General features: G+C 38.3%; 2 protein-coding genes across 4 annotated transcripts in view; both read left to right on the plus strand.

Annotated features, from left to right (window-relative positions):
* The first annotated feature begins 2,710 nt into the window (after positions 1-2,710).
* On the plus strand, positions 2,711-9,240 carry dazl (deleted in azoospermia-like). 3 transcript variants are annotated; one of them, XM_028461404.1, is made up of 10 exons: positions 2,711-2,820; positions 4,201-4,323; positions 5,787-5,878; positions 5,983-6,034; positions 6,124-6,190; positions 6,276-6,421; positions 7,542-7,622; positions 7,697-7,772; positions 8,007-8,077; positions 8,229-9,240. In XM_028461404.1, exons 1-9 carry the CDS (start codon positions 2,818-2,820, stop codon positions 8,063-8,065), a joined length of 699 nt encoding a protein of 232 aa, XP_028317205.1. In that variant the 5' UTR covers positions 2,711-2,817; the 3' UTR covers positions 8,066-8,077; positions 8,229-9,240. The 3 variants fall into 3 exon arrangements, with proteins under 3 accessions (XP_028317205.1, XP_028317206.1, XP_028317207.1); XM_028461405.1 differs by having other exon boundaries at positions 7,718-7,772; XM_028461406.1 differs by having other exon boundaries at positions 7,722-7,772.
* Positions 9,241-10,827: 1,587 nt separating this feature from the next.
* The window catches only part of rftn1a (raftlin, lipid raft linker 1a), a 41,162-nt gene continuing 26,255 nt past the window's right edge, over positions 10,828-25,734 (plus strand). The window contains exons 1-2 of the mRNA XM_028462016.1: positions 10,828-10,963; positions 20,666-20,817. Coding sequence (XP_028317817.1) covers positions 20,670-20,817 — 148 coding nt within the window. The 5' untranslated portion in view covers positions 10,828-10,963; positions 20,666-20,669. The remainder of the gene's footprint in view (positions 10,964-20,665; positions 20,818-25,734) is intronic.

Raw genomic sequence — 25,734 nt, forward strand, 5'->3', positions numbered from 1 at the left:
ATCAATGCTTGATTCACTCACAGTCGTACGTCTACAACAACTTTGAAGGTGTCATGATTCCACAGACTCCGATGATCTACTCTCAGAACCCCTTCGCCTACCAGGTAGACATAAAAAAATAGACACTCCCACTTTTGCTGTAAAAGACATTCTTTTTTGCTGCCCTATTGTTTGACAGCTGATTCCTCTTCATGCAGTACACCCCAACTCCCTGGATGGCAGACCAGAGGACTCGGCCTATAAATCATGTGATCAGATCAAATCCCAATCAAGACAAACAATTATCCTGAAACAATTTTTTTCCTATTCATTTTATCTTGTTTGGGGTCTTAATTTTGGTCTCTTTGGCCCCCAAATATTTCTTTATTTATTTAAAACTTTGCACACTTTTATAAGGAAGGTTGCGTTTATCAAGGCCGTAAGTGAAAGGCAATAATCCTTTTACGTCATCGCTTCTACTCAACAATCACCTATTAATCAGTTGATTAATATAGTTGGTAACTGAAGGAAGTGATTCAGGTATTGTTGTCTGTTTGTTAGCCAAAGGTTTACTGTTCATTTGTTGATTTTCATTAGCCCAGTGGTCAGTGTTCATACACATTAGTGTTTTTATCACACAGTGCACTTAGCCTGTTGTAAGGAACATATTTGTGTAATTGAAAGTGCACTTTGGTATTTAGTTGATGTCAAATAGTCCTTCCTTTGATGGACTTCAGGGATCTTTTATTCACATTATTGCCGTGTTCTGATAAGATAGTGTTTCAAGTAGTTTGGTTCATTCATCCCAGAAAGTTGCACTGATGGGGGTTTTTTTTGTCAAGTGTTATCTTGGAAAAATAAAAGTTTTAATGTGTTTTCTGAGCTTGGGAATCTTGTTATTTGGTCAAATTTGACCCCAGTGTTCCAGGCTCTGCTGCCCACAGACTCCACATAAGTCTGTGAGTAAATGCTGGTTAGCCACATGGCTTCCATCACCAGTCTTCCCTGGCAACAAGCCACACAACACTGGGATCCCTGGCGCACTCCTTCCTTTGACCACCTACCAGCTCCACCCATTTGCACCCTCTAAGTCAGACATTTCTGAATTCTAAATTGTCTGGATGGCTTCTTGTAAAATATTATTAATAAGATTTAAAATACGATACAAAAGCAATAAATCTGGGGTTTTGACAAAAATATTTACTGGTCTGTGTGTTGCAAATTAAGTAAAAAAATAATGAGACAATAAGAGTGACGTCTTGGCGGGGTTTCATTATGAAAATAACCGAATAACACAAATTCAAGTTAAAGTTGGATGTTCATATTCTAATTAAAAAAGAAAAGAGCTATTACAATGATGTTGTGCAGGTTGATTTAATTAGCCTTAGGGAAAATAATTATTAAATTCAATTTCATTTATAACGACAAATGCAACAAGTCATCCCAAGGCACTTCTAAGGTGGAAATTAAGAGCGTAAAAGGTCACATTTACAAGTAGAGCTGTTTTTCATACAACAAAGCGTGTTATTGTTGTGTTTAATATTTACCAGAAGGCCTATTCATATTCACTTGGAAGCATGTAAAATGTATAATTAAAAGACTGTTTATGTCCATAAAATGTCTTGAATCAAATCATTAGTAATATTTGGTGTTCTTTAAAAAAATAAAAAATACAGTCAGGGTTTGGTGAAGTTATACATTTAAATCAAGGTTCAACTTCTCAATTAAATCGCTATAAAGAACATTTGACTGTCAGCATGCAACTAAAAAAGTCTAAAATTGACAAACTATTTATCTGTATATATCTATTTATTTATGAATTATTTCTATTTATTTTATTTGTTACCTAACTTGCAATATACGTATCTGTATAAATCTCACACATGGCTTATCTGTATACTGTATATTATCTGTATAGTATTACAGCTTTCCCTCTTGATATCTATATGTATATCTGCACCTTACTTATTAAAAAAAAAAAAAAAATACTGCTTACCTTATGTAAATACTTGCCTCGGTTTTTTATCTTCCAATACGAGCCAATGCAATGAAATTTTGTTCTTGTCTCTACTATAAAGTTCAAATTTGAATTACAATAGAGAAAGTCTAAGTCTAATTGACACAAAGTAAAATGTTGTGGCATGACATGAGAATTATATAAGAACAATAAAAATAGTTTCAAAAAAATACAAATAAAAAAGATATAAAAATGTGTGCATAATGAGGGTGTAAGAGAGTTAAAGAGGGTAAACCTTTTTTTTTGTCTGTTTATCCTTTGTGTGTTTTGGACTTGGACAAGATTGATGACTGTAACCAAATTGTTTTATTTTAATTTTTGTGTTTTTTTTTAACCTTGTTTCTTGGTGTTCTCAGTTGTAACCCTTTGTAAGCTGTTGTAATGTTTCATAATTTTGCTTGCTTTGGTTCTGTGCATTTTGGAATTGTGTTAATGGGGTATGGTATCAATAATTTAAATAATTTTTAAGCCTTGTTTTAATGACTGAATGAAAAATAAACTAACTAATGAAGTGGGGGGTTATTTTTTATTTGTTATTTATTTATATCTATAATTAATTATCTATATTAATATTATTTCTGGGTAAATAAAGGTAATTCAACTCTGAGTTATTGCGTTGTTAACCTAATAGGAGACTAAATGATAATGTTGAAGTAAAACTAATTTAAACTTTATAATTTTCTCCAGCATTGGGTGGGTCACGTGGGGGCCTGGGTGTGGTCACGGGTCAGGGCTCGAGGTGGACTTTCTGCAGTGTGCGGTGAATCAGGGTCATCGGCAGCCCGTGTTCTGTGTTCCGCCAAGTTTTAATCATTTTAGCTATGGTAAGTTTCAGCTACACTGCACTGTACGATCATAAACACTCACTTCCTGTTATTTGGTCGTATGATGCTTTACGTTGCGTTATTTGACGGTGCTAGCACTTTTTTTTTTAAGCTAGCGACTGTAGAAAAAAAGGCGCACGAGCAGCTAGTAGCCGAACTTGGCCCGACTGATTAAATCGATACATGACTCCTAAACTCTTACTAGCGACACATTAGATTAGTTTTAAAACTATTTTCTATCGCTGATTGGTGTAATTTACCAGCCATTTTCTACTTTGGTCGCAGTCTCTTTAAGAAATATGTAACTTTAGCTCGTTGACCGTCGCTAGCTTACAGGCATCTCCTCGAAAATTTAAAATAATCTTCATACCATTAAAGATGACATCTCACATATAATCGGAAAATGGATTCGTTGCTAATGCCATTAACCCTTATTAATTCGTAAAATAATGCTCAATTTTGCTTGGTTTGAAATCGAGCAAGGTGTGGATTCAGATTTCCTATGTCGGTTCGATTCACAAGGGCCTATTTCAGTTCAGTTCACGATTCAATTCGATTTATGATTGGTTAAGCATTTAATTGGAGCAATTTTATTTGAATATGCTAATGCTGTGAATATTAAATAGTATGAAATTTATATTTCAGTAATTTTTTAAATTTTTTTCGAGCAGTTGCAAAAAAGCAAAAGGAACAAAACAACTGTGTAAAGGCAACGCCAACAGAAAAAAGCAGAGATGTTAAATAATAGGTAATATCCATGTACACTTATAATTTCAATAATTTGTCAGCTCAAAAGGGAGTAGGAAGAGGAAGGACTTATTTAATCCCACCCCAATTTCCTAATCATACAATTTTCATCATATTGCTTCTGTCTGTTTGGATTTCTGGAATTACACAATAAGTACTCAACAGAATGAGTGGGAAAACTGACTTACTAATAATCAGTAAATTAAGATATACAAGAATACAAAGCAAAATACCAACAAGGGTAATACATTCCATTCATTTCAATTTGCATTAAAAACAACACTATCCATAGATGTAATCGGTCTGTTAGTTGCATTAAGCTCCATATGTGACCAGACCATGCGTTTATGAAATGACTTGAAACTCCAGATGCTTTGGCATTGTTTTTTTGTGAATCCAGACTGCATACATATGACAGAAAAGACTTGTTAAATGATTAATTTTATTAATCCAAATCAGACCGTTCCAAAGAAAATCGATTAAAACCAATTAATTGAATTTTTAAACCCTTAACACAAACAAGGAAGCAGCACGCATTCATTTAAATACACCTTTTATCGGAGTCCATGATAGCCTTAAGGGCGTTTGAGTTATTTTTTTTTCAGAGAGAACTTCATTTTGTTATTTTACCAGGATTTCAATAAGCCAAGAGCCACCAACCAGTATTCACCCTCATTGAAGCTGTCCAATGGATTTGTTCTACCTGAGGGTAAACTCACTCCCAATGCCCTCTTTGTTGGTGGGATTGATTTTAAGGTAAGCACAGAACTGATTCGTCATTGTGTGGTTGATTTGGTTCCTGAAGTGTGCGTACAGTATGTAATGTTGTTTGTGAGGTTCTCTGTAGCAGCCCTATCGATGAGCATTGCATCACTGATGACTTCCAAATCCAGGGTTCTCACCAGGAATTTTTCACAACATAGTGGGATCGCGAGCGAGCGCCACTGCCGTGGACAATTTTAAAATGTATAGCTCTCTGAGGGCCAAATTTAGTGAAGAAAAGCTAAAGTTGGGTTTAGTTTTGTTGTTTTTTTTTTTTATCTTTGTTCCAGCCTTACTTTAAAGCTAAATGTTATTTGTTGAATTGGTGAAGGTGATGAAGAATGTAGTTAGCGTTACTCATGCTTGTAGTTGGTATATATATGTATATAGGTGCTCCACTAATAAATACTCACACACACTGTATAGACAAGAAATAATATTTTATTCAAAAGACGGATTCCAAGACGCGATTTTCAAATTTAAATTAGGTATCATGTGGGACCTGCAGTAATATTAGAACACACACACAGAGGATGCACACATTTAATCGGGCTGAAAAAAGAACACGGCCCAAATCTGTCTGACCAGTATTAAGACGATGTCTCTTTAAGCCCGAACACGTTTCAGTCAGACGGTATCCACGTCCGTGGGCATGTAATATGATCCGTTGTGAGTTAGAAACATGACAAGCAGCTTCATGTGCGCTACACGCTACGTCTGGTTGAAGCACACTGTTTATATTGTACTGTAACAGCGGTTAGCAAGCGGAGTAAGTACACAGGCAGCATCAGGGCCATCTAAGTGGCGGCAGAGGTCCTCTAGGTCCTCGGGTAAAGACGGGGTGTCCTGGCAGATCACCTGTATTAAATAGACGGTGCGGTTGATGTATGTGTTTCTCGGTTATGGAGATTAAAAAGAGAGTTTAAACAACCCCTGCACGCCTGGAAGTGCCTTGTGTGTCCAAGTGTGCAACAATTATTACGACGGTACCGATTTAAAAAAAAAAAACAGAAAATCCCCCCTACGTTGTTGAAAACTGAACGTAGGGGGCGCCATTGTTTCATAAGGGAGCAAAATTACAACGTCGGGGGTTCCTACGCTATAGCGCTGACGAGAACCCTGCACCTTCCATGGTAGAACATGAAGTGCTCTGTGTTCTGGTTGCCGGGGCTTCACGGGGCACTCATACTGGGAGAGAGAGACGATTACAGGCAAATACATTCATACTTGGAGTCAATATTGACACTCCAATTAAGATAATTTGTCAGCAAAGTAAAGCCACACACACACACGTACATCTTATTTAGTAATCTTGAGCTGAAAAAGGATAAATGTTGTATTATGATAAAATAATATTGTATTTTCTAGCATGCTGTCATTTTATTTTAAATGTGTTCAATATATTTCATATTTTTTCTACCTGCTCTGAATAAATGTTGAATTATTGCAAATTGCAGGTCAATGAAAGTGAAATCAGGGACTACTTTGGAAGATATGGCTCAGTAAAGGAAGTGAAAATTATCACTTACCGTGGTGGGATCCGCAAAGGGTGAGGAAAACCGTTCACAAAATACAGAAAACAATAAAAACCCAGATTTTATTTTGAAATATGTGGAAAATTCAAGTAATCTGAATTTCAAATTTTATTTTTAGTTATGGGTTTGTGTACTTTAATGAAGATGTGAACATTCAGTCAATCATTGAGGTAAGTAGATGCATGTCTATGAAGGGGATCCTGCTGTGGTTGGTGTCTTCCTAATTAGCTGAAATGATTTTTCCGTGTTCTCCCCACAGCAACAGGTCAGCTTTAGGGGTCGGAAGCTCAAGCTGGGCCCAGCCATCTTGAGAGAAAGAGTCTCTCGTATGTATTTTGTTCAACACGGATTACATCCAACGTTACAACAATAATGCTAAAGAGGTTATGTTGTTTGTTTTTTTCCTTTCAGGTTCCATGCCATCCTATCAGATTGGTCCACATCCATGGGTAAACCCTGCCCAGTACATCTACTGTAGATGTTCTTGCTGCCCACCTGTGGGTGGAGGAGTGACTCAGCCCTCGCCCGTCCTCAACGGAGGCAGTACATATTCTCAGGTACTTAAAAATACTCAAGATGCAGCTCGTTTATTTTAAAGGCGAGTTTTTAAATCTCATAGAAACGTAAAATTATCACGAAAAGATTTTAAGAATGCTCTTCAGGAGGCGATAACGACATTTTCGGCACTCACATTTGCATTAGGGCTGGGATAAACGATTATTTTTTAAATTATTCATTTTTCCAGTTTGATTGGATTCGACACGATTTGATTATCGATTATCTCCCCATTAATTGACTAAAAGTAATTTATACATGTTGATTTACATATCTAATATGCGTGCGTGCTGTCCTTTAGGAAGTTTAAGGGAAAAATTAAAGGTCAGACTGCAAAGAAAAACTCCAATAGATGCCCATGTGTACAATAAACATTGATTTTAATTTACAAATCAGGGCGGACTACTAAGGTATCACAGTGATATGTAATTGTGTTCTCTCATCGCGTGTGCCTAAGTGCGTGTGCTGCTGCCGCTGATGTCATGGCGGGTGTTTCCTCCTTGTCGCGTCAACGCTCTGCTGTCCGGTCACACCTGGGATAAAGGACTAGGAACAGCTACTTTCAACAAACGAGTGCGTGTCTTCACTGCCTTGCACTTGTGAAACTTGGAGGAGCCACTTGCGTTAGTTATTCTCCGGCGCTGCCATCGTTATTTTGGTCAGACGACGCATTGGCGTGCACATTTTGTGGTTGTCCCGACCCTAATTTGCACGTCACTTTACTGCACCACAGACATGCATGGCTGTGTGAGGCACATTAACATGTTGCATTAAGGCTGGGGATGCACCGTTGTATGTGGGGGTGCGCGGCCAGGCTGCGGCTCGGTTTGCCGTCCGTCGCTCTGAACTGAAAACCCCACTCTGCGCCGGTGGTCTCGCCCTGGGTACCCATCAGGCCTCCCTTCAACAAGTGGGTCAGAAAATGGATGGATGAAAAAATGGATCCAACCATGGATTTTACTGATGCATCACAATTTTACCTGTCAATGATATCAATGCACACTGAATGAATAAAAACACTCGCATTTCGCACGTCCGTATCTAAATACCGATTCGTATCGATTAATCTCTAGATGCTTAATCTGCATTGTGGTCTAATATTACTGCTCGATTCACTCACAGCCGTACGTCTACAACAACTTTGAAGGTGTCCTGATCCCACAGACTCCGATAATCTACCCTCAGAACCCCTTCGCCTACCAGGTAGACAAAAAAAATAGACACTTCCCACTTTTGCTGTAAAAGGGAGTTTTTTCTGCTGCCCTATTGTTTGACAGCTGATTCCTCTTCCCCTACATGCAGTACACACCAACTCCCTGGATGGCAGACCAGAGGACTCGGCCTATCAATCAGGTGATCAGATCAAATCCCAGTCAAGGCAAAGACCATGAAAAGCCCTCCTTCATCTTGACTCAACATTTTTTCCTTTTCATTTTATTAGTTCTGTCATTGAGCTGTGATTTTGTTGCTCACCACTAGATGGTGCTGTTTAGTCTCTTTTCCAGTAGTGCTTCTGCAATCCTAGGGCTCACCGTATTATTTGCCTCACTGCTAATCATATCACACTCTGTCATTTCTCATTTTCAGAACTTTGTGGACTGTGGAGTCCAGACTATGCTGACTGTGCTGTAATGTACAGTTACTAAGTTACATTTCAAGTAGGTATTGCTTGTCAATTTTATGTATTTTATTTATTTATGTCAGTTTACAGTATCAATAATTGAATTTTAGCAAGTGAGAGGCTTGTTTTTGGTAAATTGTCATCATGTATTGTGTTTTCTTAATAGATGTTTTTGTGTGTTTCCACAGCGACAGGGTTCTGTGTATTGACTTGATCCTTGATGTTGTGGATGTCTGGAATCAAACAACAAGCCACCCCATCTGCCCACTTCTTCTCTTGCCTCTGAGTTCAAGAGCCATTTTAACACCATCAGCTTTTCACTGTTAACTGTGCTCATGTGATCCCCACGCAGAACACACCTGGAAGTGAGCTGCTTTTAAACCCACATGGATCTCACACACACACACACAGAAAAAAATGAAAGACTTTTAAAGCTCACTTTTTTCTACCTATTTTTACGTTTAATTTATTTATTTTTTTGTAAGTATTTTTGGTGTGGTTGTGGGTATTTGCCTCAGCATGGGCTCTTTTTACATTCGCTGTGCTCGTAAATGTAAGTGCACTCCATGTTTTTGTTTTTTCATCAATAGAGGTTGGTTTTCTTTAAGTTCACGTTAAATACCTTTGTTTGGGGTCTCTTTGGCACCCATATATTTTGTATTTATTTTCATCTTTGCACACTTTTATAGGGAAGGTTGGATTTTATTCCACTGGGCATTTATCAAGGCAGTAAGTGAATCGCTTCTACTCATGTCTTGTTTGGGTCATTGGTCTGATGTTTGTTCCAGAGGTTCACACTCGAGAACAATCACAACATCAATTCTGTTTAGTTGGAAACTGAAGGAAGTGATTCAAGTATTGTCTGTTCATTAGCCAAAGGTTTACTGTTCATTTGTTGATTGGCATTAGCCCAGTTGTCAGTGTTTATACACGTTTAAGTGCGTTTATCACACAGTGCACTTAGCCTGTTGTAAGGAACATATTTGTGTAATTGAAAGTGCACTTTGGTATTTAGTTGATGTCAAATAGTCCTTCCTTTGATGGACTTCAGGGATCTTTTATTCACACTACGCCCTCTTGACTTGCCGTGTAATGATAAGATGTTTCAAGTAGTTTGGTTCATTCATCCCAGAAAGTTGCACTGATGGGGTTTTTGTTTAGTGTTATGTTGGAAAAATAAAGTTCAAGTGTGTTATCTGAGCTTGGGAATCTTGTTGTTTTGTCAAGTTTGATCCCAGTGTTCCAGGCTCTGCTGCCCACGGACTCCACATAAGTCTGTTAGTAAATGCTGGTTAGCCACACGGCTTCCATCACCAGTCTTCCCTGGCAACAAGCCCATCATCTCACGGTCACAGCTTTTAGTTTTTGTCACGGTTTGCTAGTGTGACTGGGATCCCTGGGGCACTCCCTGCCTTTGACCACCTACCAGCTCCACCCATTTGCACCCTCTAAGTCAGACATATCTGAATTATAAATTGTCTGGATAGCTTCTTTATAAAATATGCATGTATTCCTTGTTAGCAAACCCATTTCCACCCACTATTTACAGGACCAAAAGATTACAAGAGTTTGAACCATTTTGATTTTAAAGTACATTAAAGCTGTTTTAGGAGCATTGAAAATAATACTCTTATTATTAGAGGGACATTGTACAAATATGTAAAAAAAAAAAGTTATATCTTTATAGTTAATTTCTAATCCACAGTCTCTGAAGTGCCACTGGTCTGTAGCGGTAAGTAAGTAAACATCAGAATAAGTCAGATACACTAAAACTCAGTAGATAATGAAAATACAACACTTACCTGCAACAAAAAACTAAGACGATCCACGACTATAAACAATCTATTTTTAGTATTGCAAATATTGTGTATTCCATAGAGGTGGGAAGATGCACTGAGTATATGATTTGATAAACCATATGGGGTTCACAATCCAAAACACACAAATTGCAGTTGGAAAAATAACCATGCTTTTACTTGACTTCTGGACATACTGTACATACTTTCTCTGGGTATCACTTTATAGAGATGTCTCAATATCGATATCAGCAAGAATATTGGATTCAAATTTCCGATTTTTTTTGTTGTTTTGTTTTGTTTTGGCTATTAATTTTGTATTTATTTTATTCAATTGTAGATATTATATTGAAGGTTAAATTTTATATAACCAATTACTGTTATTCTCAAACCTACAATTGCTGACTATTGTTCTCTGAGTAACATCACTTGATCAAGCCTTTTCTAACATTCCACACAACAAAATAAGAAATTATTTTCATGTATATTTTAAAAAAGAAGTAATAAAAGTATGTATGATGCATGCTGACATTGCATGGGATCGATATTGGCTGATACGCAAGGTTGCAATATCGGTATCATATCGGAAATGAAAAAGTTGTGTCGGGACATCCCTACTTTTCAACTCAATGGGAATATAAAAACAAAAACCAAACATTACAATCTGGTGTGGATTCCCCTCCCTGTACCCTTGGTATACTGTACACTGTCCCACTTTTAATAAAAACTAATCCTACTCTGTGCTGTACGTTGAAACAGAAGATATCCTCTGACACTGATAGTGTTATTTACTCACTGACATGGCCACCTGCTACTATTGAACTTGTGATCTTATACTTGACCTTTTTCAAATACAGGTGTGCAACTTTAGGATGACTGCAGTAGTGGGAGCTTCCATCCCATAATCCCAAACGTGATGGGTTTTTGTTGGAGAGGGATCAGCCTGTGATGAGAGGAGGGGACACACACACACACCGCCCTCTGTGTTCCTATCTGAGCTCACACGCGCTGCACACTGCCGGTGCTGAAACAGGAGCGACTCCTTCACCAAGGACCGATGTTGGACCGACATTGAGAACCGGGAGGAGTGCACACATCTGAGATTACCTTGTGCTAATCAAAAACGGGTAAGATTAACCTTTTTTTCTCCTTCTTTTTATTGTTACCCTAAAATAATAATTTTAGCGCTAATTGACTAATAACTGCCCCTAGGCTATATATGATTATACAGATATACTTGTATTTCATTAATATATGCCGTGTAACTTTTAAGATGTGATGTATATGTTTTGGGGTTTTTTTAAAAAACATTTTTAGAAGCAACGAAAACAATCCTCCGAGGAACGCATGACTTAAAACGTCTGACACTTTTTTGAAGTCACAGGATGTGAGCTTTTCACAATAAAACACTCGCGACAGAAAGACATCCGTTTTAGTTTCACAACCATTGGTCGTTTGATTTGTGTGTGCCACTGTGTTGCCATTTGTTATCGGAAGGAAATGAATGAGGCTGTGCTGGCTGTCTGTCACAGGTCGCACTGAACTCCAGATATGCGTGACAGAGTAAATGTGCACAGGGCTTCAGTGCGTGCGCGCGTGTCAGGATGAGGAATCTGTAAACGACCTGTCATGTATCATTTCCCCGTTCGTGAAAATACCGCCGTTAAATAAGGTGTGTGTGTGCGTGCGCGTGTATATGCGTGTGTGCGCGTGTATATGCGTGTGCGTGCTGAGCTTGAACGCACCACGGAGGGCTAGGGGAAAGACCACATATGTAATTTCAAGCAAGACTGCTCGCACAAAATGCACGAGGCATCAGTTAGTAAGATGGCCATGTATGAAATGCATGCAAATGTACTACTTGAAGAAGCCGCCATTATTAATGTTGAGTGATAGCAGGTTAATCATGGTTGCCACTCATTTCTACAGCTCAATATTAGGTTCAATCCTTTAAATCAGGGGTTCCTAAAGTGTGCAGTGATATCAGTCACAGTAAAGTTCTACTGATGCTCAAACTGAGTACATGTGCTGGATTTTGGTTTACTAGTCATGCACGAGCAGTGTTGCCACAGTTACCTTGAAAAAGTAATCTGATTACTAATTACTCCTTCAGAAAAAAGACAAACTTAGTTATTTTACTGATTATGAAGCAGTCAATACACGTCAACTTGATTCTAAAAGTAACTAAGTTAGATTACAAATGACTTTATCAGTTACATTCAACAGCTGCCGACCACACCCACCACTGCCTCAACATAACGATGACGACCGCTTTTGCCAATACTTACTTTAAAGCTGATATCCGGAGTTTCTGAGAAACGTCTCGATGTCCCGCCCTAAACTGCCTCACTTCCTCCCACTGCCTCTGCCAATCTACCAGAAGCCACGCCTCTACTTGTCTGCACTTGCGTCGCGGAACATAACAAGGTCGCATCGGGTCACATTGATATAGGTCTATGGGTCAGGTTAGAGCCAAAATCATATTTACCTGTTTGCTGTTGTGACGCGCTGCCTTGTTTCTGTGCACAGTTCCACATTCACTTTGATTGACAGTCTCAAAAACAGGAAGTTGAAGCCTATTGGCTGGGTGCACTCAGCGTTCGTTTTCATTTGTATAGGGGTCTAAAGGGTGAAGGAGGGACTTATATACATTAATGTATATGAATGACCACCAGCAGTAGACCATAGTAAAAGACTAGGTATTTTATTTCATAAACTTAACAGCTTTAACATGTAAGTACACCCTAAAACCACTTTTTTTCTCTGCTGAATACATATATGATTAGGAATTAAGTAATGTAGTTTATTTATCCTTGTCCCACTCTTTATATTTTAGAATAAGTATTTAAATTTACCGTTTCTAGTTGTAAAATTTCACAATGAATGCCGTCTATGGGTTAAAATCCAGCTATTACAATCAAATTTTGCTATTGGCTGAGATCAGATCCGTGTTGTGATTATGGGTCACTGACGTCACTAACTGTTGGTCCCGCCCCTCCTATGGGAGGAGGGACTGGTTTCGTTGGTAAAAGCTAAAAGTTTGGTTTTGGAGCTCTGTGTTGGTTAGTCAAATGTTAGCAATTTGAAATTCTGTTTAATTTGAAGCTGGTTTTTTTTTTTTTTTTTGGTTTACTTTTAGTTTTGTGAAATTTTGGGACAGCGCTTGGTTCAACACCTAACCTTTCTGTGTGGAGTTTACATATTCTCCAATCTCTCTGTTCTTTCATGGGTTTGTCCTTCTCTGGGTTTACCCTACCTTCCACCAACTGTACCTTGCTGCACAGTATAAAGAAGGTTCAGATGATGGATGAATGTATGAATAATAAAAACTGGGGAAACAAACAATATGAAATGTGTCTGGCAGATGTGAAAAAAAAAAAAAATTTTTTTTTTTGGGAAACACTGAGTTAAATTATTGATTTCAAAACTCAACTCAGCTTTAAGTCTTAGACAATTTATGGTCCAGCTCAGAGAGCTTACCTTTCTTCATAAACACTTTCCTTCAGAGGAAAAATAGGTTGTGTGAGCTCCTGTGATACAGACCAATACATCAATGTCATCATTTGTTGCTCTCCACCCTATGCGGCCTCATTAAAATGCTGTTTGTGGTGACTACTTTGTTGCTTTTGGGAATCATCCGTCCTCCGCAGCGACTTGACATGCCTCCGCCATGTACTGTGTCTTACTCCTATGGTCTCTGTGTTCATTTCTTCCTCCCTTTTGTCTTGAATCACTTTCATTTTGGGTTTTTTTTTTTTTTCCTTTCCTGTGCCCCCTTTTCCTGGTCACCAGCATCCCTTTTCCTGCATAGCAACTGAATGGTCCTCAAACCCCATGAGAGATTATAGCCCACTCCCCAGGACAGTCTGTCACCTCTCGTTTAGAAAATCATCAAAACACTGAGCATGTAGTGCATAAAAGTCTATTGTAAGCAAGCCTTTCATATTGGAGGATGTTTGGAGTATTTCTCTGTTGTGCACAATGAAAACTGCCTACAATCATAGTCACGACCTGTTTACAAGGCAAAAAAACCCCCCATCTTTGTAAAAAAACAAAAAAAAAAGAAAAGAAAATTACGACGCTATCCACTCACGGGGAGTGCAAATTATGGCTTCCAAAATAGGTCCATAAATGCAACGATGGTTGTATTTTCCCGAATTTAACAATAAATCAGTTTAGCTGATCCAGTGAGCACAATATGTACCCAGCACATGCAGCAAAAGCCAAGGTAATGCTCTCCAAAAGCCTCTATCTCACAGGAAGTTGTGAACAATCACATTATTCAGACATTTTCATTCAATCATTTATTTACAGGTCAACAGGAGAAGTTCTCCATAGAATACTAGAATAGAATACAAAAACAAATACATTAAATATATATTTTTAAAAAAGATCTGTTTACATATGTATATAGACTTTTATTTATATATATTATTTAATTATTTGTCTTCATTTTCAATATTTTTGCACCTTATCTTTCATTTGCACATTTTCTCTGTGTAGTCTTGCTCCTTTTTTTCTGATTCTGATACTCTCAAAAGTTTTATCTCATGGTGAATTTCTCCAAGTTTCAAGTTTTTTTTGTTTTTTGCTGTGGTTGAAAAATTAAAACTCTTGGTTGGTGTTGGAGGCAGCAGAGCAGTGGCATTAAGCAGACGAATAGACGGATTATGCTCCAGCACAAATCTGCTCACTATTCAAAACTCTCCGTTACAAGAAATTCTATAATGAGAAGCTCTGTGCTGCTGCCTGTCTGTCTCACTTTTCACTCTATTCTCTCAATTTATATTCCTTTTATCAGTCTCTCTCTCTCTCTCGCCCTCTCTTTCTCTCTCTCCTGTCTCTCCCAGATTAATGTTTTTTGCTGTCAAGGCCTTTTTCTGCCTTTTGTGTTCGTGCGACAGCAAGTGAGAGACTCTGTTTGAAGTCAACATGCTGGGGAAAAACGGCTCATATAGCAAAGATACCTCAAGTGTTGAACTCTGTAGATGTTTTCTCCCGCACTACAACTGTAGTGTTTTTTTTGTTTTTTTTCAGTGTAATTTCCAATCAAAGTGTTCACACTTTCCAGACACTCACAGTTAATCTGTTAACGTGATGCCATAGCTTCAAAGCAGAACTGTCAGCATACAGTGAAAAGCATTACGGGATCTCGGATCAAACATTAGACCACAACCAATCCAGAGCATCCTTTTTAAACATTTATTGTCCTCTTATTATAGTACGTTAGGTGTCGTGATTTCTTTAAATGCCTTTAAATCCACGCTGAGAACGCATGAGACGACCTCGTCTAGTTGCTGTTTGAATGTTTGTGAGTGTAACTTCTGCAAGTCTCCCCTGAAAAAGAGGTTTTTAACCTCAATGGGACTTTTCCTGGATAAATAAAGGTTAAAGTATGGTAACATTTCACACATTAGAGACTCATTATTTTTATTCTGAAGCTGTTTAACAAAATTAGTCGTATTGATGACATAAGCCTCTCCATCGATCCATCTACATCAGAGATGAACTGAGGAAGACAAACATGTGGATGTCCCGATACAACCTTTTCCACTTCCGATACGATTGCAGCCTTGCACATTGGCCGATACCGATATCGAGACGATATCAGCACGAATCATACATACTTTTATTATTTATTTTGTAGTGTGGAATGTTAGAAAAGTCTTGATCAAGTGATGTTACTCAACCAGGGAACAATAGTCAGCAATAGTAGGTATGAAAAAAAGTGACCCATTTATTATTAACCAATTGGTTACATAGATGTTAACCTTCAACATAATATCTACAGTATTCTACAATTGAATAAATATTCTATAATATATATCGGTGATTTTAGATGCAGTCCAATAAAATCCGATAATTGTTTTCTGGCTGATATCAAACCGCTATCCGATATTAATATCGGATTGGGACACTTCTAATTGTCATTATCAATGTTCATGTCAGCATTTAGAATAATTAATAATTGTAGCATTAATGCGGTAAAGGACAAATGTTAGTTTGTTTGTTGTTTGGTGTTTTTGGATTCATTTTGTGTGTTTTTCGGTTTGTTTTGTATGTTTTTTCAAATTTGTGTGTGTTTTTGGAGTATTTTTGCATATTTTGTAATTTCATATTGTTTATTTTTTGTATTTTTGTTATCATTTTGTACATATTTCTCTCATGTTGTTGTTCATTTTGTGTGTTTTTGTTACTGTAGAGTCATTATTGTGTTTTTGTGTTGTCATTTTCTATATATTTCTGTCTTTCTGAGAATCTTTTTTGTCATAATGTGAGTTTTTTTGGAGTAATTCTGTGTGACTTTGAGCAAACGTGGATCAGTGGTAGAGTTGGGGCGTCCAGTAACCAAAGAGTTGGTGGTTCGAATCCCGCTCTATCCAAGTCATTGTGTCCTTGAGCAAGGCACTTCACCCACATTGCCTTGTATGGATTCTATGAATGTTGGTGGTGGTCAGAGGCCTCTGTCAGTATGCCCCAGGGCAGCTGTAGCTACATTGTAGCTTACTATCACCGGTATGACTAATGTGAATGAATGATGGTTTCTGTACCTGCTTTGAGTCTCCTTGAAAAAAAAAAAACGCTAAATAAATCTAAGGCATTGTTATTAATATTTTGTATACTTTTGGAGTCACCTTTTTTGCATTTACCTTGGGAACCACACAAATTTAGACTTCGGGTCAGGATGTGGCCCCTTGACCGCCAGTTGCCCATGTCTGTGGAAAAATGGGTTTGAATTTAATAACTGTATAAAGAAGAATAAGGAGGTTTTCCACTCCACATTATTGTCACACTCATATCGCCTCCCTCTTTTTAATACTTGACATTGCTGTCCTTTTTTCTCTAACCAGCCAGAGATGAATCTTGCCGAGCTACCACACATTGACCTACCTTTGTCCCCAGAGCAGACAGCAGGTATTAAAGCTGCGTCCTCAGGGGAAAAAAATGTTTGGAAGAGGAGCTGACTAAGTCATAACCTGAGGCTGTCTGTGTGTCAGTGGGGAGACATTGTAATAGATTTGAAGGACTTAACTGGCTCTGTAGGGGAGCACTTATGCTTTGAAAACTCACCGCGCAACCAGACAGAAAGATTGGATGGATCAAGAGAAAAATAGGGTTTGATGGGTTGCCAACAGGGAGGTTGGAAATAATGTTACTGAGGGACCAAAACATTATCACTACCCATGTATTATTAGGGTTTGCCACTGTTTGCTGCCCTGTTCTCCACCAACATGCACTGCCTATTCAAACAGCTTGATCACCTACTTCTTTATAGTCATGTTGTTGAAGGCGACTGAAGGTGCATTTCCATTACCCTTGGAAATGCGCAAAATCTAAACAGCGCAATAAAAACTGGCAATGGAAACACATGCATTTCTAAAAAAAAAAAACACTCAAATATCACTTAAAAGGTTTTACTCTTTCATGAAGAGGAATTTCAGACTTTTTGATATTGAAATGTGTTGCGAAAGTGCTATGTAAACACTTTTTCTGCAAATACACGTCACAGGACATGACGTACCTGGTCACATGACCATTGCTCTCTGAGAAAACATAGCTTGGTACGTGTAAACAGAAGAGGAGACCGAGACATTTCTTAGCATTATACTTTAAAGTTAGGCCGTGGCTATGGATGCGTTAAACGTTTCCACAGACCGCCACTCTATAGTTACGTGACGCCCCTTATTAGACAGTTTAGGTCACGTGATAGGTGCACCACGTGACTTAATGTTCTGTCAGTTGTATTTTAGCTCATATTTATTTTTAGCTACCCCACTGACCCTTTTATTTTAGCCCTAACCCAGGAAATACCCTAAAATGTTCATGTTAAATATGTTCAAATGAAAAAGTTTATATGTCAAAATTGGGATTCAAACCCACGTTACCAGAAGGAAGAGTCCTTGAGTGCGGCGCCTTAGACCACTCGGCCATCCTGACATAAAGAAAATGCAGGCACATTACGCTTATGTAGAAAAGGTTCGGGAACGTACCCATAGTCTTGGGGCTATGGCTACGTTTAACGTATCTCTAGACACTTTCTTAAAATTATTACTGCCACATTAGATGTGAAACAACAAATAAATACAAAGTGTTATAAGGAGGCTCTGAGAGTCCATCTTATTGCGGCGAAGTCTCGCGGGATGAGATTTCACGGAAGTTATGAGGCTCCTGCCTAAAACAACGTTCAATGGAAACACGTTCAAAGTGCAATTTACTTTGTCGACATTTAGAAACATCTCTTTTATTTTGTGAAAATTTGTAATGGAAACTCAGCGAGTAATAATTTTGTTAACTAAAAATTCTCGTCATAGTTTTTGTCGACTACAGCGACAACAAGAGCACTCAGAGAGCGCAAACCTCTGCCAAGTTTAAATCATCTCACTAAATTCTATTTAAATCCATTCACAAGTTATTGTAAAATCCTTGCTCAAAAATCTGAAATTTCTTCTGGATACTGTATCTACAGTACCTTCTGGATTATTTCAGAAATTGAATTCACTCCTCCTTTTGACGTATTCTATCAGCTTACCAAATTTCATTTAAATCCGTTCATCCACATTAACAGATGGACAGACGGACGCCGGTGAAATCCTTCTTGGAGGAGGTTATTATATTGGTATTTTTGGGAGCTAATAAAAACAAAACTATATGTTCACATGGGACAAAATTAATAAGAAATAAGTTTTTTTTTGGAAGGTACCCAATGAAAACTATTTTTGTTGCGTGGAAGGCGGGACAAGCTGGTAAATGATCCAATAGGATTGTGGTTGTATTGATCTCATCAAATCTGTCTGTGTGTATTAACAAACATTAATATCTCAAATCTGTTTGATAAATGATAACTGAATATTTTCTTTTTTTAAAGCAAAAACCCTTATGCTTTATATTTTAGTCGACTATCTGTGCCAAGTCTGGTTGACTAAAATCTTATTTCATTTGTCCTGATGTCATCAGTCCCGATGACAAAATTTTGACTGAAACTAAGTTGCATTTTAGTCAAAAGACTGTGACTAAAACTAAGTCAAACTTTGCTGTCAAAATGAACTCTGCAATTATAAAGGAGGGAGACAGGAAGAGCAAAAATGGATAATTTACTTAGTATTTAAATTTTTAAATCTATCTTTGGTAAGCACCTAAAAATACCAGTTTTCAGGTCATTTTAAGAAATGATGGCATGGATCAAAAGGAAAAAGGGCAAGATAAACTGGTGTTGGATGGAAACTGTGGAAAGTAAGGAAATCAATAATGAACAAAAAGCCAGAAACCAGAGTTCCTCGTAACACTAATCAATTGTACCAGTAGAATGTAAGAAATAATGCTCATCAAAAATGGTAAACAGTAGTAAATAAAGAGCCTGAGCAGGAAAAAGGTGATGGGTCAGACAACCTAAAAGGTTTGCAAATCATTACCAAGAGAAGCGGACTAGTTAATGGTTTTAGAGTTTAAAAGGGGAATCGGCAGGTCAGGAAGATTTCCTGATGTTGATGTCGCTATATTCACATTGAGGTAAAATGCTCTAAAGGAGGAAAAAATCCCTTCTAACAGTTATCTTAGACAAGTTAAAAGACTTGCAACTTGGTAACCTTTAGTAAAGCGTATATGAGCACACACACACACACACACACACACACACACGCACACACACACACACACACACACACACACACACGCAGCCTAATATAGCCTGTGGGGGTCGTTAGCAGAGTTAATGTCCGTGCACTCAGCCCAATGGGTCTGACGGTGTCATTCTCTACGCTCCCCAAACAGCTACATGGATACAGATGAGGACCTGCCTCTGGGGACCACACACACACACACAGACACACTTCACAGATATAAATATGCAGACGTGCACCTTGCTGTGTGGCTCCTACAAACCGTAGCAGACGGTGATATCAGGCGTGTCTGTGGTGATGGTTTGGGGGGTTGCAACGCTGTCACATCATGTTAAATTGACACCGTTTGTCACAGCTCCTTTTTCTGGTCTTTTACCTTTTGACACGTCTTATGTCGGACCTCTTTCCAGTTTTTCACCATTTACCAACCATTCATTTTTTTTTACCTGAGCTACTTGTTCAAATTCAGATGAGGGAACTTTTTTTTTTTTTTACCAAATTGTATTTCAAATCATAAAATCTCTGAGAAATCTATAGGCACTGTCAAAAAAAAAAAAAACTTCCTTAAAATTGTATTCAGTTTTTTGTAGGCCTTGGATCACCATCTCCTCTCCTCTCCTCTCCTCTGCTCTGCTGTCTATCTGGTCTCATGTTGCTCTGCTTGACAGGGCAGGAAATTATTCTCATTTCTGTCTTAATACATTCTGATCAAACATGTCGCTCTCAATCAGCCCTATGTGATTAGGGCATCGCAGCCCGCCAAGCCAATAATGGCTTCTGCTGGCTTCCTTCAATGTAAATGCAAAGCCTCGAGTGAGGTTTGAATGTGGGTTTGTTGAATGTTATTTATTTAGATTCCAGGTTGTGCGTCTACAATAATATCTGTATCATGGATTCAGCATCCAGCGAGGTAAATCTGTTTTGTCTTTATTCAATGAAATGAGCAATACAATTACAGAGGGTCACAGGGGTGACCGAGTGTGAACATTGAGCCAGCATACTATGTAAATGTGGGGGAGATCAGCACCCACAGGAGAACCTAAGCCCAGGGAGAACATGCTAACTAACACAGAAGGGTCCACCATGGGATTTTAACTTGGTCTCTCATGCCATTGGAGAACTACGATACTAAAGAACATTTGAGTCTTTTGTAGGTTGTTTTATGAAATTCATGTCCGATCCATTAACAATACTCTTTCCTTTCTCTCACAGAAACATGGGGTGTAGACTTCCAAAGCTGAGGAAAACAGAGGAGAAGTGCAGCCCAGGCAATATTTACTCCACCCTCCGACGACCTCAAGTTGAGACCAAAGTTGGAGTGGCCTACACGTACCATTTTCTGGACTTCATATTGGGAAAAGAAGGTACGAACACTCTAATGGTTAAAAGCAACACAGCCATAGCAAAAAGTCACTCAGACTATTTATTCACGAGCACATTAGAAATAGTAACCTTGGGAATGTTCACGATTCACCTTTCTACTGCAATCATACAGCATATGAACAAATGTGATTTAATAAAAATAAATCCCTTTAGGCTAGTTCTTATTACAGATAGCTTCAATTGTACAAGGTGTTGCCTATATGACTTCTGTAACACACTTTGAGCATCATGAAAAGCTAATCTTTATCTGTCACTAGCAGCTAAAGATTAGCTGCTAGTGACTAGTAGGGTTAGCTGCCAACTAGTGCAAGCTAATACGAACTGCTGTGAAAAAAAGATTGAGTGAAAAAATGTAATTTTTTTTATTTTATATCTCTGAAAGACAATAAATTGAAAAAGTTTCCTATGAACAGTGACACTATTTTAGTGCGACATTTCTGTAAATAAGTGTCAACATACCGTTGTAAAAGAATAAGTATCTCCAATAGTGATTTCTGTAAACAAAACATAGGGTCTTTCGTCCAGTAAACAATATATTGGTTCCTTCAACAAACAGTGACGGAATTTCTGTGAAGACCGACCTGCACATTTTAGTGAAAAAACAGAAAATCGATTCTTAGCGCGAGCATATCGATAATCGATCATGCGAAAAAAATATTGCGATATATCTCCGCATTGAGATATCGTCACACTCCTACTAGTGATGCTCTACTCCTTCACATAGTAAGATACAACAAGGCTGATAGAGTTTATAATGAAGAATCTATGTCTGTAATTGTTTGGCTCTGCATATTACCCACGTAATTCACCTGTCCAACATATAATATAAAGCTCCAGCTTCCCACAACGGGGCTACATGTGTAGAAAAGATGAGTAAGATAACCGTAGTTTGAAAAATGAACTTTGTCATGGAAAACAAACCTCTGTCAGATCTGGTTCACATTTGTCACAGAGGCTAAGGAATGTGCCTTCACATTCAGCCTGGACAAACACTTGATTCTTTATAAGCTCTCCGTTCCGACTTTTCTCTCTGTTAAAGTCATCTTAGGCCTGTCATCCCAAATTCTGTTAACAATGCATCTTGCGTGTGTTCTGCTTGTAAAACGTTTGCAGCTGCTGTAACTACTTTTAACCAGTCAAAGGAAATGCTTGAATCAGCATCTCTGTAGACCAGCTTTTTTCCCCCTCATGTTTATATCCAATTGGCAGAAAGTGGCTCACATATATGTGCTGAAGTTGTCTGTGCAGCTCCTGTTGCTGTCGACTCATCTGAGTATTAGAGAAGGCCTCTAATACTCAGATTCGGCTGGTATTGTACGCACTGTGCCCCCCGAGTTCCCTCTGGTACGCTCTCACACAGCAGCTGATGCGTTAGCGTGTGTTTCTGTTCTGTTGCTGATGTGATAAAAAAAACAGAAAAACAACTGTTTGTTTCAAATCACTCGTGGGCGTGTGTTTGAGATCATTCTCATGGCATCTTTACAGTGTTTGATCAGAATTCTCCAGAGGTCGACACGTTTCTAAAAATATTAACTAATGTATTATAATAGTCTGTGAGGAGGAATAAATGATGAAGGGAAGGAGAAAAGGTAGTTATTTTAATGGGGTAATTTCCCTGTGTGCACACGTAAAATACGTGTACTCCAATCAGAGTCACATTTGTGCATTCGTTACGAATCCGACACGATATATTACTGTCAAAATGACACGACAAGGTCACAGGCGTTGTGTCGATTAAAGCTGATATCCGGATTTTCTGAGAAACGTCTCGATGTCCCGCCCTAAACAGCCTCACTTTCTTCCACTGCCTCTGCCAATCTACCAGAAGCCACGCCTCTACTTTTAAAACATAACAAGGTTGCATCGGGTCACATTGATATAGGTGTATGGGTCAGGTAAGAGCCAAAATCATATTTTGTAGTTTGTAGTGCGTTCTCATTAGTATAGTTATGTAGTATGAAAAGACTGACTATATGAGAAATACCTGGATGTATACCATTTTGGAACATTTTTTACTCTAAGTATGCACGGTGGGCACACTAGTCATTCTCAACCACCCCATGATGCATTGCGAGTGGAACGTGAAATCGTCCTGGGACTGGCTTCAAGCTAAAAGGCAAAAACAAAAAGCATCTCTTCTTGTCTTTCATTAGTGTTTTAATGCTTTTTTAAATAGGGCTCTTATTTTGAAGTGAACTTTAGTCAGTAACACAATGTCGGATCTCCGAAAATCTCCGAAATGACGGCATGAAACTTGTATTCACAAGTTTTTTGGATCAAATGATATTCTACTTGGTCACTTTCTCGCTTAAAATGTTTTCAGAACTTTCAAAGGTGGAGAATCAATGGAGATTTTTAGCCTCAGTGTGATTCAGGTTTTTGTCGTTGTACGTTCGAAATGCATCTTGGGAAATGTGGAAGTATACTTCAGTGGAAACGCTCATCATCGTAATCATACTAATAATATATAGTAGACAGTATATAGTCATTGAGTGTGTAGTGCAGGGATGGGCAACTCTATCACAGTGGGGCGGGGGCCACAAAAATATGTATTTTTGTAGACATTTTGTGTTTTTGTCATTTTGTGTGTTTGTTGTAATTTTGGGCATTTTCCTGTCATTTCCTGCATCCGTGTTGTCGATTTCTGTATTTTTGGGGTCTCTTTCTGTATTTTTGTTGTTGTTTTTTGTATTTTCCTGTCATTTTGTCAATTTTGTTGATAGTCTTTGGCGCTCTTCTGAAATGTGTTATAGTTTTTTTGTGTTTTTTTGTAGTCATTTTGTTTGTTTAAGTGGTTGTTGTGTCTTTGTTGTCATTTTGTGTGTTTTGTGAATTTTTGGTGTATTTTTGCGTACTTTGTGCATTTTGCTGTCGATTTGTGTGTTTTGGGAGTTATTTTGTGTATCATGTTGGGCTTTATATTCCTTCCAAATTCTTGATATACATTTTTTGGTCATTTGTTTTGTGGGCAGCACAAAATTAGATGGGGCCGCTAGTTGCCTGTGTCTGGTGTAGTGTGTAGCAGGTTAGTACGGGAATTCAAACACAGCCATAGTGCCTATGACCTCATGACATCATTTTCATTCGTAACAACAAGTATACAATCCACAAATGCAACTGTGATCCGGGTGCACAAGTTTCCCATCTACAAGCCTTTGTGCTGTCACCTTCCATTCAGGTGGAGGCCCTTTTAAGATCCCTTTCAGAGCTGTTTCTAAAGCATCGGTGGAACAGACGCGTGACATGGACCCTGTTGCCAGTCGGCTTCATTTCCAGCCAGCACTGCTATATTTGGCAGATGACGTTGGCAGAAGTGTTGGCAGAGACATATCTGGCAAACTGACATTAGCGGTGGTGACCAAAACCGACAACCAGACAAGAGGGTTGCTTGTCTTCCTTGTTGCTAACGGGAGTGGCAGATAAATAACCACACGTATGGATAGGAATAGCTGCATTGTCTTGGAGGCTTCACACTTTATAGTTCTTCTCAGTCAGTGTTATCTTTTTACGGGCAGGCAGGTCATTTATATGGTAAACTCACTGATGCCACCTGAGCTCCTTAAGATGGGTGGACTCTATTGTGGGATAAACACAGCTATTATGAATTGATTATTGTGTGTGTTTCTGTTTGTGTGTATGTGCTGGCCTCTTTCTGTCTCTCTCTTTCTCCTTTCTCTCTCTCTCGCTATTTGTGATGGAGAGACCAAGAGAAGTGAAGGATTCCTGGAGGATTATCTGATTGTTTGTGGAGATTGAGAGACCTCATTCCCAGCATAGGGATTTATTTGTATTTGTGTGCGCTTCCAAGCGAGTGCATGTAGGAGGCAGATAGAGGAATCTGTATGTCAGTCCATGACATTGAGGAAACCCACGGTCAAATCCGTGCTCAAATTTAATTTGGCTTCCATTAATGTTATTATTTTTCTTACCGGCGTGACTCGATGACTCCTACACGGTAATGAAAATCAAATATCTATGTTACTGCCCGTCTTAGACGAGAGGGTTGTTTATTAAACTGAGTTCTGTTCTCAGGGAAGAGGAACTTAATGTGCTGCTTGAAAAAAAAAAAAGGTCTGTGCTGTTTGTAACGTAACCTCTGACCAACGAGTGATGAAACTCCAGATAAACAATATGACTAATAATACGGTGTTTTATGAGCTCTACGAGTGGATGTCCGACTCATGCTGGGTCATCATGTGGGGAACCATGGGAGGATGTGGAGAAATATTGTCTTGTGTTTCAAATATTTGCCCTGCATACGCACACAGGTTTGTTTTATTCTCCTTATAACCCTAAACTAATATCTCACGCTACTTAACTAGGTTATTAGCAGAGGTGTAAAGAGTACTAATATATCCTACTTGAGTAGAAGTTCTGTTACTTGATTGAAATTGTACTCAAGTACAAATAAGCCATACGTAAAATACTCAAGCAGATGTAAAAAGTAGCTCAATTACTAGTTACTTTCACCCCAAATGTTTATTTTTGGTAATAAATCTTGTCACGTTTCCCTTGCATACAGTAAACATCTCATGTAGAAACTTAAAGAGGAAGAGACCAAATTTTGCTCAATTGGAACTTAATGTATTTTCCACAAAGGCATCTGTATAAAATAAAAGGTTGTGTCAAAATGTACAATTCTTGTTTTTTTTTTTTTTTAATTAAACAATGCCAATGACTTTAGTTCAAAATAAAAACAATTCTCAGGCTCTTAGCATAGATTAGTGGTGTGTATTGCCTGGCATCTGGCGATACGATTCATATACCGATACATAGGTTACGATATGATACAAAACAACATATCCCAATATTTAAGTATGAGGCGATTATTGCGATTTATAAATTATTTTTATATATGACTTGAGAAACAACTGATGGATAAATGTGTACACCTTCAT

Source organism: Gouania willdenowi, chromosome 11 (assembly GCF_900634775.1).
Source record: "Gouania willdenowi chromosome 11, fGouWil2.1, whole genome shotgun sequence".
NCBI classification, from domain to species: Eukaryota; Metazoa; Chordata; class Actinopteri; order Blenniiformes; family Gobiesocidae; genus Gouania; species Gouania willdenowi.

What these genes read in the sequence shown, in the direction of transcription:
- dazl (XM_028461404.1), top strand. An exon ending in TTGGTGGGATTGATTTTAAG is followed by an intron (nt 4,324 to 5,786) that starts GTAAGCACAGAA and finishes TGCAAATTGCAG; the next exon opens with GTCAATGAAAGTGAAATCAG. An exon ending in AGAACCCCTTCGCCTACCAG is followed by an intron (nt 7,623 to 7,696) that starts GTAGACAAAAAA and finishes ATTGTTTGACAG; the next exon opens with CTGATTCCTCTTCCCCTACA.